The 12,184-nt window shown below is 39.6% G+C and overlaps 1 protein-coding gene across 1 annotated transcript in view; it reads left to right on the forward strand.

Annotated features, from left to right (window-relative positions):
- wdr59 (WD repeat domain 59) overlaps positions 1-11,330 on the forward strand; it is a 55,745-nt gene extending 44,415 nt beyond the window's left edge. The window contains 6 exon segments of the mRNA XM_055648637.1: positions 1,086-1,198; positions 2,599-2,749; positions 3,557-3,629; positions 4,667-4,790; positions 5,673-5,815; positions 8,680-11,330. Coding sequence (XP_055504612.1) covers positions 1,086-1,198; positions 2,599-2,749; positions 3,557-3,629; positions 4,667-4,790; positions 5,673-5,815; positions 8,680-8,915 — 840 coding nt within the window. The 3' untranslated portion in view covers positions 8,916-11,330.
- The last annotated feature ends 854 nt before the right edge of the window (positions 11,331-12,184 follow it).

The following is a 12,184-nucleotide window of genomic DNA, read 5'->3' on the forward strand; positions in this document are numbered from 1 at the left end:
TTTTCCTGGGCTGCTTACAACCCAGAGGTATGAACGTTGATATCTCTAATTTCAAGTAACTCCTGCAATCCTTCCCCTTCCTCTCTCCCACCTTAGACGTCCTACCAGTTCCACTGTTTGCATCGTATCCCTCACATCTTCCCCAGCCAACAATGGGCCATTATGGATTCCACCGTTCCTGAGGTCATCTGGTGCTGCCCCTGATTTGTTCTAGCCTTTTCTTGCCTCCAGTTTCTCTCCCTCCCCATCTCTATCATTCAGTCTGAGCAAGGGTTCAAACCTGAAACGTCACATATTCCTTTTCTCCAGAGATGTTGCGTGATCCATTGAGTTACTCCAGCATTCTGTGTCTATCTTCTATATTATAGTCCTATAATGCAGATGTTTTCTTATACTTGATTCCTTTATCTGTTCTTCTGCATTTGTTATTGCTAGATCTAGCAGCCAAGTCCAATATCTGGACTCCTAAATGGATTAGAAAATAGCCCTCTATACATGGAAATTCCTTCCGTATCCCTTTATCTGCCTCGTCAGAAAAACAAATTTTGAACAAAATCCATTCTTCCATTTCAATCTGTTAAGTGGTCCATAAATAATCATAAAATGTGTGATTGATCCTTCATTTTATATCAATTGAAATTGATTCTATTTCTTCTTTATTGATGACTTTTTCTCTTTTGCCTTTTTGTTGTCTCTACTTTGTATATCAGCTCTGATTGTCTTTTTATTTTGTTAAGTGACGTAGTGACCTATGTTAGACACAAAAATACTGGAGTAACTCAGTGGGTCAAGCAGCGTCTGTGGAGGAAGCTTGAAGAAGAGTTCCAACTCGATATGTCAACTGCTGTTTTCATCTTTGTTTTTCAATTTATTTTTAAACTGCAGTTGACATCTCGGGTTGGAACCTTTGTTCAGACAGTTCATAAGGTTTATAATCTACAAACTTTTTGTGCTAGATTGCTTCAAGTCTGTTCATTTTTAAATTTGGTGCAACTGGCTGATGAACTAGTTGAATCCAGTAGGCAACTCTGCTATTTCTTGCTCCTTGGTAACTTACTAATTTCATTCATTTCTTAACATTAAAGGTGTGGTCTTTGGCTGCTGTTGCGACAGACTCCTTTCTCAATCCACATCCGGATCCTGACATAGAGACACCGTGGGCACGGCATCCATTTGGCAGGCAGCTCCTTGAGTCGCTGTAAGATTTGTTTTATTTAGCACCTGTAATTAAGAAATAGCTAAGTGAGCAAGTGTTCAGAGACTGAAAATGACCTGAAAAGTGCTTGCAACCATTCACTGAGCAGTAAGAATTTATAGAAATCCTTTTGAAAATAAAAGCAAAAAAAAAATCAAAAACTTTATACTTTTAAAGAACTCTATGAATGAAGTATGCTGCCTTTTTGTAACTGATTCATTTGCATCAGGAACATAGGTATCTTTGGCAAAGCCATAATTTATTGCCCATCCTTAATTACTCTCAAAAAGTTAGGAATGGGTGACCTGGAACTGTCCCAATTGTTGAGAAACTGCAGCTCTGCAGGAAGACAGTATATCATAACCTCCATTCAGAAACTTTTATAAAATTAGGCATTGTTGCAAATGAATTTCTCATGGAGCCTTACTGTCTAATAAAGAGGCAATTGGAAACTGATTTCAGGTAATTTAAGATGTATTGAACACATGGTACTAAGTGCTTGTGCAAGCCCTTTTTTTTTTTATGTGGTCCCCGTTTCACAGAAAGAAAACATGCACTCAGTCTCTTTTTATTTGCCAGGGCATCACAGGGAGGTTAACAACTAATTCTGTGCTTTTGAAGTTTTTAAATCATTGTCATAAAGGAAACAATAATGTGTACCCATAGTATGACCAAAATGTTTTACTCAGTAAAATGGCTTCAGACAAACTTATTTTTTATTGTGCCCCCTTTCTTCAGATGGTGATGATTTAGACTGGGATGACGTTTCATTAATAGTAGCTGCTCTCTGTTTCACCTTGCTGTGTGAATCTAGATAGTAAGTGGTGGTGGGTGGTGACTTGAAAATAGAGGTGATTCCATTTGGTCCTTAGCTGATGCTTGCATCTGTACAGTCCAGAAAACGGGCAGTGGCTGTTGCCTTATATTTATGCAGTAATTTCTATCATCATTGATTCCTTGGATGAGCCTAGCATCTTAACATTAACCCTGACATCCTCCTGTATATTTACTTCATTGCTATGATCGGATTTTTTTTTAGAGAGAACAACAAAAGAAAAAATGCAGAGTTTTATCCTTTTGTTTAAATCATCTTAATTATTAGAATTTTTAATTTGTGTCGATGGCCGGGTATCTTGAAACAATAAAATTAAATGTGTGTACATCAGGATAGTCGATACTCAATTTAATAATGTAAAGTAATTGAATATTTCTTACAGTTTTAAGTGGTAGATGAGCTAAACATGGGAAATGCCTGTCTTCATCTGTACTTAATCTTTGACCTTATTCATCTGATCCGGACAGTAGTAAGGGTTGTAAATAAGTCCTGGGTCATTTTAAATGTAGTTCTGATAATTAATAGATCTCGTTCTTACGATGGTTTACTATTATGTGTTTCTCCACAGTCTGACCCATTACAGCACAATACATGATGTTCAGACTCTAGCAATGCTATGCAGTGTGTTTGAGGCCCAATCCAGGCCTCCGGACTGCTATGGCAGCATGGGCGCACAAATTTACCAGCGCAATTCTATCTCTACTCCTTTTCTACATTGTGTAAGTGTACATATACTGTGTCATAGTCTGGAATCTGTATGATAGATGCTTTGACTTTTAATCAATACTGTATAGATATAATTAGGCACAACTGGGGCCAGTGCCATTGTACTAGTCACAGTGCCATTGTTAGAATAATCCTAAATTAAATTCTCATGTAAACCACATGTGCTGATGGAGAGACCAAGATACTGATGTATTGTTGTGCAACAACCTTCTGTTGGATATTGTTTGCTTGTATTGAGCCTGCCTGGAGCTTAGTTTATTGGTCATTTGCATCAGGTATGACACCAGAACAATGAAATTGAACAATTACACGGCATAGATATGAACAGGAACAGTGGATGCTTTGGGGCAAGTAAATATTTTCAGGCTATTGGACTCCTCGACATAGAGCAGTTTCTCCCAGACTAAAAGTCTCCTTATTTGTCTGATCACCAATCACTGTTGCTTGAGCATGTTGGCAGAGAGGTTTAACCTGTATATCAGGACAGCTTTGGGTTTGGTGTTTGAGGGGTACTAGTATGGGATATTGGCAAAATATGCTTTGAGTTAGAATGGGAGCAGTGAAGCATTTATTTTCTATCAATGATGAAGGGAGTTTAGAATTAAAAAATCAGTTTATTTGTAGCATTGAACAAGTTTATCGGGTACATATGTTTATCTGGTACATATGCATTGAACATCATTTCATCTTCAACAGCAGGTTTCTATTGAACTTTTATGAACTAATTGTGCTAGTGTTCCTTTACCCTGCTCTATGTGATGTTCTACTGTAATTATTTTAACATTATTTTTTCCCCTCAGTCAGGCTATGCTTCTTCAGGTTCCTATTCAAGCACATCTGAAACTATTGTCGGATCCACTGGATGGAACATAGGTAAGATACTTCTGCAAGACATTTCGGAAAGAATGGAATAGCAGGTGGCATGGTTGTAAAGAAGCCCTAACTGAAAGAGTCCTCAGTGGTTGGAAAAGGAATCTGGGAAGACATTAACAACAAGATGAATTAATAGAAGGAATTTCTACATGGATGTTAATAAGAAAAACAAATTAAAGCATTTCACTCTGTGTACTCTCTCCACATCTCATTTTCATCGTATCATCTAGCATTCAATGGACAATAGGTGCAGGAGGAGGCCATTTGGCCCTTCGAGCCAGCTCCACCATTCAATGTGATCATGGCTGATCATTCCCAATCAGTACCCCGTTCCTGCCTTCTCCCCATATCCCCTGACTCGTCTATTTTTAAGCCCTATCTAGCTCTCTCTTGAAAGCATTCAGCGAACCTGCCTCCACCACCCTCTGAGGTAGAGAATTCCACAGACTCACCACTCTCTGTGAGAAAAAGCGTTTCCTCGTCTCCGTTCTAAATGGCTTACTCCTTATTCTTAAATTAATTGGAAAAAATTGTAGAACGCCTTATTCTATGCGCAGCATATATATATAATTTCCCAGTCTTTTACATATTCCAGAGGAATTATTTGCCCAACCCTGCAGTATATTGCAGTGTTATGCCAACATACACTTCCTCTCTTTGAGTATGTATTACTTCTGCTTTTTAATACAATCTGTATTTTAGGAAATTTGGATTCTGGGGCCATCAATTGGGCTTGCAGGGTATGCTGTAATTTCACACAAAAAAGAGAAACAGGAATGCTGGAAATACATGGGATGGTGCTGATCCTATACCTTGATGTCCATTTCATCCCCTGCATGAGCTGAATCTGAATGTCTGAACACAACAATGCAGTGTCATGAATATCTGCAGTATGATCCTTGTGTTTTTCCAAGCTATTAGGTATACAAGATGCTCAGGCAGTAATACTGACAGTTTTCAAATATTAACCAGTTAGTGATTGGCATTTTGTTGTCTCTAGTTAACCCATTACCAATAGTTCTAACAATCCATTGTAGCTGGTCGGGAATCAGAACACCTCAGTTCTTGGTGCTATGAGTCGCCAGATGACTATCGTTATGGAAACCATATCTACGCTGATCCAAAAGAGCGGGAGAAGGAGCAACATGAAAAGAACAAAAAGTAAGTTTTCTTATTTCTCCTTGAAACATGCAAAATCTTAAAGCCCATTAAATCGATGCTGGCTCTTAAAAACAATAACATCAGTTGTATTCTCTCTTCTTTGCAATATGTTCTTTCACATCATTATTATCTTCCACCAATTCTCTTAACACCCACCTGTACTAGGGATAATTTATAGTAGCTAACTAATCTTCCAGCACAATTTTTAGAGTTTGGGAGGAATCTGGAGCACTGAGGAAACCCATGCAGCAATTGGAAGAATGTGTAAATGACACACCACATCCAGTTGTACCTGGATCACTCAGTTGTGAGGCGACAATGCTTCCTGCTCCACCACTGTGTCTCTACTGTGCACACTTTACCTGTTACAATATAAAACCAAGCCAGGATGACCAATATTTATTTTAAGCTTTGTTTTAGACTTTTTATTAAAAAAATTAGAGACCAGCTAGATAGCTAAGCCTTTGTAGAAATTTCTTATAACTCAAAAAACTTCAGGTCAGAGTTTTTGAGCTGGAGTCTGAGCATCCGATATTGTGATGCATCAAGCGAGACTGGAAATATCTTACTATTTATTTTAAACCAAATCCCTTTGGTCTTAGATACTTCAGCAGGGGTTAAGTATCTCACTATCTATTCTATTTATTACCGTCATGAGGTTCTGTATCACTATTGGGTCCCTTGTTGGCCTCTTTTCCAGGGAAAACACGCCCAACTCTCATCTAATGCCTGTGAAGTGGGGAAATTTAATTGTGGGGAAAAAATAAATCTAGAGAGCATCTAACCAAACAATGTCACAAGTGTAAAATCTGTCTACACATTTACCACAATTTTGGCATGATTTCTGAATACGAGATTCACCTGTCTTCCCTCTATCTCCAGGCTACTCGATCCAGCCAACATACTACAATATGATGATTTTAAGAAATGTTATGGGGAGATACTGTACCGCTGGGGTTTGCGAGAGAAACGAGCAGAGGTGCTAAAGTTCGTCTCTTGCCCTCCAGACTCTCATAAGGGAATAGGTAAGCACTAATTCTATAGCAGCGGTTTCATTTTGGGCTAATTTATGCTTTCAACTCCTGATATTTAATTACCCAATAAACATCACTGTTATCTACTGTCCAGTAGTGCGGCATGTTAGTTATAATGCAATTGTGGTGATGCACATGTTTTAAAAAATATAACAAAAAGGCTTATGAAATAGTTATCTTTATCATAGAAGTCAGAATACCTCATGTTTTGTCCATAGTGTTGTGCCCACCAACCTATCACCAATAGCAAATTCCTTGCATATTTATGCCCAATACCAAATCAAATCAAATATACAGGTAGCAATGTTACAACATTTTGAGATTTAAAAAATCAAGCCTGCAATTTATCCCATCAGATAAAGCATAAAAAGAAGTTTAATTTGACACCTAATTAGCTTTCATATCGCAAGTATTTAAAAAGTTATGGCCATTTTCATACTCGGAAATTAGCATCTTGTTCCCTATTGATTTTCTATGGACATAACAAAAAAGCTGTGATCGTGGACAGTCAAAAGCACATAACTTTCTTAAAAATTAGGAGAACTGAATGAAATGTTCAGTTATCATAGATTGAAGCATTCTGAAACAAATATAAAATAATCTTACTTGGATGACCTGAAATTAAAGCATATAATTAGTTAGTTACCCAATTGTAGCTAATTTCAAACTTCAATTACTAGATCTAAACATCTATCCATTTCTTAATAAATGATTAACATTTTTAAATAGCCTAAGTGTCCAAATAATATTCACAAATAATTCACAAAAATAACATGATTTTTAAATCCCATTTACATTAATTTATAGGCCAAATGGAAGGAATTTAGTGTTCAATTGCTGTAAATTAAAGTCCATTTAGTGGGATCCTGTGAACGCGCTGGTTTAGAACGTTAACATTGCGGTAGATTTGTGCCCTCAAACGCCCAGAAAAATACTGCGGGATATAATGGGGCCCAAATTAGCTACTCACAACATTAAACTTTGTATAAAGGGATCTTAAGAAGCCCTTTTTAACGTAAAAATAAATAGCCTACCTTCCGTTTTCCCCTGTATGAGATCCGACCCGTTGTTGGCAGTCGCGGGTTTAGAGGTTAATTTTTAACCTACTATAACAAGTAAAGAAAGCCCTTAAAACTAAAAATAGCTCCAGCTACGGAATCTTCCAGCGATTTTTCGTTAATAATTAACTAGGCTGAAAAACCTCGATTTGAACAGCCTAGGGAAAATCCGCCCCCCTCTAAACGGCGCCAAAATCGCGCACACGGGCTGGGACAGATTTTCAGCGATCTTCAGGTAGGCTTTGCAACATACCTAAATATAGGACATAATGATTGCAAAATTAGGGGCATCGATTAGTTATACATATAGCTGCAATCTGCTCAAGTACTCTAAACTTTTAAGGTTGTTGATCAATTCCTTCTTGAACATAGCTCCTCTTTTAAAACTGACTGCATCTTCAAGTTACAAAATCAGATGCATTGTCCCTACAGTGAATGCATGACAATATTTTGAATTTTTAAAACAATTCTACTTAGCGATGTGTTCTGGGTAACGTGCTTCTTTCAATGGATTTTAATGAGATGGGGCATAATTCATTGTAGAAATTAAAAATAAACTTTTCATCCTGAGTATTGTGCTCACGATCCAATCCCCAATAACAAATTCCTTGCGTATTTATGCCTAATATCAAATCAAATATAAGACCCAAAGATTGCAAAACTGAGGTCATCAATGAGTTACATGTATAATCACAATGTACCCAAGTATTCTAAACGTTTTTGTTGTCGATCAATTCCTTTTCTTGAACATAGCTCCTCTTTTAAATTGACCGCTGCTTTGTGTTGCAATGTCATATGGATGGTCCTCAGTGAATTGAAAATGGAATTGAACATCCCATTGTCTTCATCTTCCGGCTCTGTGGTGGAAGAATGGTCATTGATGAAGAACTGAAGATATTTGGCCCTCGGACAATGTCTTGAGAAATTCTTGCCACCTCACAATCCAGAAGGCACCTCCATAGAGTATTGGGAGTTTTACTGCAAGACAATCTTGAGGATATCTGCTAGAAATTAAACATTCCCTTTGAATAGTGCACGTACAGGGCATCCAATTCCCATGTGTCCCCTGCATTGTATTGTGCGTGTAAAATCTGAATCGGCGAGGCAGCGCAGGCATCAAATGATTGGCATATCAGAATTGACTTCATCCTCTTCATTCTTCGGTATGGAAGAATAATTTTAGTATCATAATTTGAACTAAATGAAACTAAAAGTGAACCTTTGTCTCTGTGACAGTGCAATATACAGAGCTATCAGAAACAATTTGATATATTTAGTTCTTAATGTCACTTACCAAATTCATGAGTGCTCTGGTTGAACCAAAGAAGATAGAACAGTGCAGCACAACAACAGGCCCTTCAGCCCACAAAGTCTGTGCCGAATTGATGCCAACGCTTATCTGCCTGCACATAATCCATTCCCAGTATATCCATAGGCCTATCCAAAAGTATCTTAAATGCCATTATCAGGAAGATTATATCCCTTTGTAACACATGGAGGGTGATTTCCACGTTGAGGCTAGGGTGAAAGGCATTAGGATTAGGGGAAAGCTTGTAGGAAGATGTCCCAGTAGGAGGAGGATGCTTCTTAAAACAGAATGATGGTGACTAAAGGATATACTAATTATGGAGGAGAAACGGTTGTGTAATTGATTTTGTAGATATCTTGTGTTGTACTTTTTGAAAGAAATTGCAACTTCAGAATAAGTTTATAATAATATTTGGACAGTACTGGATCTTTTTACATTGCATTAAAAACTGGTAATATTATTTAACTTTTCCCTACTTTCTCCTTCAGAATTTGGAGTGTACTGCTGTCACTGCCGGAGTGAGGGTCGAGGAACACAGTGTGATATTTGCAAAGGCTTCACTTTTCAATGTGCCATCTGCCATGTTGCTGTCCGAGGGTCTGCGAACTTCTGTCTTACCTGTGGGCATGGTGGCCATACTAGTCACATGATGGAGTGGTTCCGGACCCAGGAAGTGTGCCCCACAGGCTGTGGCTGCCATTGCTTGCTCGAGAGCACATTTTGAAAACAGCCGCCACTATTAGTAGAAGATGACTTGGATGGCATGCCAAAATATTCCATCTTTTGCTCATCATCGAAGCTGTGACTGTCAGTTGAAGCGAGATATGCAGATGTCAATCAGAGGGAAACTTTGTGTAGTTTCATTGGTCGAGATGCCAGGGCAAAGTTTTCAGCATTTCAAATCTTCTGGTCTCCTTTCAGCGGGTGAGGTGGTGTGGATTGCACATGGGTCTCACAACAATGAATGGTTAAATTCAAAACCAAAACTTATTTATAAAAACATTTTCTTAAAGGGACATGAAATAAAGTGTGTATTTGTTTCATTGCTGGTAATGGTCACTGTGCAATAGATTATGCACAGTAACATGAAAAATAATGTGCAGCAAATGCAACTCCAGAAGTGAAATGATGTCAATGGAGTAGACCCAGTTCTACAGAAGTATTAACTGGAGTGGCTTCTGTAAATAGTTTCTCATTCTCTGTTGTTGATCTGTTTCCATATTGTTTGAGAGCGTTTGATAAATTTCATAAGTTCAAGAGGAATAATTACATTGACCAGTGATGACAAGTGCTGCCTTCATTCCTAGAAGCTAAATAAAAATCTTGGCATCTGCACTTGCTCGAAATATCCTAATAACGAGTTTGTGCAGTGTTGTTTGTCAAATGGATATAAGACCGAGAATTCAACTTCCTTGAATTTGGCACTAATTTGAGAATGTCACTCAATATGTTGCAGAGCAGATGTGGAAAATTGGGAAACCATCACTTTTATATGGGAATGCACAGATACAGAATGTGCCAGAATAGAGGGAGTTTTACTAATTGTGCAATACATAGTACTAACACTTGAGGGACTAATTCTTGAAGTCTGTAATTATGAAGTATAGGAGGGCAATTCATGAACAGATTGATGCTATGCCATGTTTTACTGCCTTTACTGTAATCTTAAGAGCATTTCCAACAAAGCTTGCAGATTTGTCAGAGATGATGAATTATCTGTCAATTGTGGGGTTATAGTGAATAAAAAGATTTTAACATAGATTGATCCATGATGTAGGCAGGCAATGAATGTTTACCAGATCTGTTTACCATTGTTATTGGGATAGGATCTACTGATTTGTGTAAGTAATCCATTGTTAATATTTTGGTTTTCACTGGGCACGTTAACATTAGATAGGAACATGTAACCATTGCTAAGATTGTTTTCTCCAATGCGAGTACTTTGTCTGCAGAAGCAGTGAATCTTAAAGGAGAAGCAGTTTTCAATGTATCCTCAGTTGCCGTTTAATATTGTCACCCGGTGTATATATAGACTCTTGTCCTTCTAGGAAGTGCTCTCAGCAGATTTATCGGAGTGTGTCATCAGATTATCAGCAAGTTTAAGGAATGCTGGAGCTAAATTCCATTCACTAGTATTGACGATAAACTAAAATAGTAAGTTCTTCACAATTTAATTTACAAAACTCGCTCCATTCTCCTTGGTCTATCGGTGGTACTTGTGTTAAAGACAGAACTAATAACTGAATCCGAATGCCCTAATTGTGGCATTTTAATATTATTTGGCCATGTTAACTTTAAATTTACATGAATCTATTGTTTACTTTTCTGAACAATTCGCCACCTGCTTCCTATCTGTGTTTGAATAACTACTGCCCAGAATTGAAACCCAATATCGTATGAAGCAAATTGCTTGTTCTGCTGTTCATTAAAATTGCCAGTTTTTCTACCATGTACTAATCCAGATAGTAAATACTGATCCAGTGCCACCCCACCCCTACCTCCCATTTCCTTGCCACTGCTTGCCTCTTTCCCAGTTTCATGCCCAGTGCCTTCTGTGCCTCATCGCTTAGGTCTCTGTCAATGTTTTTTTTGTGGCATCCGGTAAACAAGTTTTTTTTTTTTTTTTTTAAATAATTAGATTTTTTGTGTGCTTTATTTCTGGGAGATTGAGTTAAGTTCTGCCAGACAGCAGATTGTGCAAATCCGTAATTATCCATGACACAGAGGATGGATCCATATAAATGCTAACAGTTGTATCTAAGACGTTGCTTGCACATAATCCATTAGTTGACAACTGAGAACTGAAGCCGTTGCTGGTTTTGCATCAATTGTTAAACAAAAATAATTCCTTGGGCAGGAAGTGGAGGCAGGTCTGGTTTAATTAGAGGAGAAATGTTCAATATAAAGGGTAACATTAGGGTGCCGTAGCGGCACCTAATGGTGGCCTGGGGAAGTGCGCACCCTTGTTATTGGCTAGCGCCATTGCGTGATCGCGGGTTTGTTTTCGCGGGCTTTTCTCTTTAGTCTACAGCGCTCCTCCCAAGTAGCAGGAGCTTATATATATATTTGGCTGATCCAGCACGCGGTTTTCAAGTATTCTATTTGTTTGTTACTTCCAAATAAAAACTGTTTTACTCAACCTGCCTGCCTCGCCAAAGTGGTGACCCCGTGGGTCCGATCGTATTTCGGATCCTGACTATGAACGCCGCCGAAATCCTCGATGCCCAGCCCATCCAGCAAAACGCTGTGGCCCTGAAACTGCCCGTTTTCTGGGCGATACTGCCTCGAGTGTGGTTCACCCATATTGAGGCCCAAATTGAGCTCCGCAAAATCGTCGCGGACGCCGCCCGCTACTTTTACGTGGTTGGGGCCCCCAGTCAGGAGACTGCCACTTGATTGCTGCCTTACCTGTAGAATCCACCCACAGTTGGCAAATACGAGGACCTCAAGGCGCTGCTGCTCCACACTTAGCGGCTCAGTCGCCGTGATTGCGCCGCCCGCCTTCTGCACATGGACGGCCTCAGCGATCGTAAGCCGTCCGTGCTGATGAGCGAGATGCTCGCACTGATGGATGGCCATCAGCCCTGCCTGCTGTTTGAACAGGCTTTCCTCGTGCAGACGACCGACAACATCCGCCTGCTTCTCGCTGGACTTCGCCGACCCCCTGCAACTCGCTGGACAGGTCGACGAGCTGTGGCTCGCCAAACAGCAAAACGGAGGATCCATCAGCTGGGTGTCTGCGCCCTCGCACCAGCAGCCTCGCAGGGACATCCAGCCTCCACTGCCATCACCGCACCGCAATCGCAGTAAGCGCAAGTGGTGAAAATGTCACCAGCGCTCGGGTGCAGAGGCCCGCCGATGCCGCGCCCCCTGCTCGTTTCCGAGCAATGCCTCAGCCGATCGCCAGTAGAGGCTATCGCGGTCGGCCAGAACCATTGTCTCTACCACCGGGATCGCCATTCTGGGCGTCGCTTCTTGGTTAACTACGGGGCT

Source organism: Leucoraja erinacea, chromosome 17 (assembly GCF_028641065.1).
Source record: "Leucoraja erinacea ecotype New England chromosome 17, Leri_hhj_1, whole genome shotgun sequence".
Taxonomy (NCBI): domain Eukaryota; kingdom Metazoa; phylum Chordata; class Chondrichthyes; order Rajiformes; family Rajidae; genus Leucoraja; species Leucoraja erinaceus.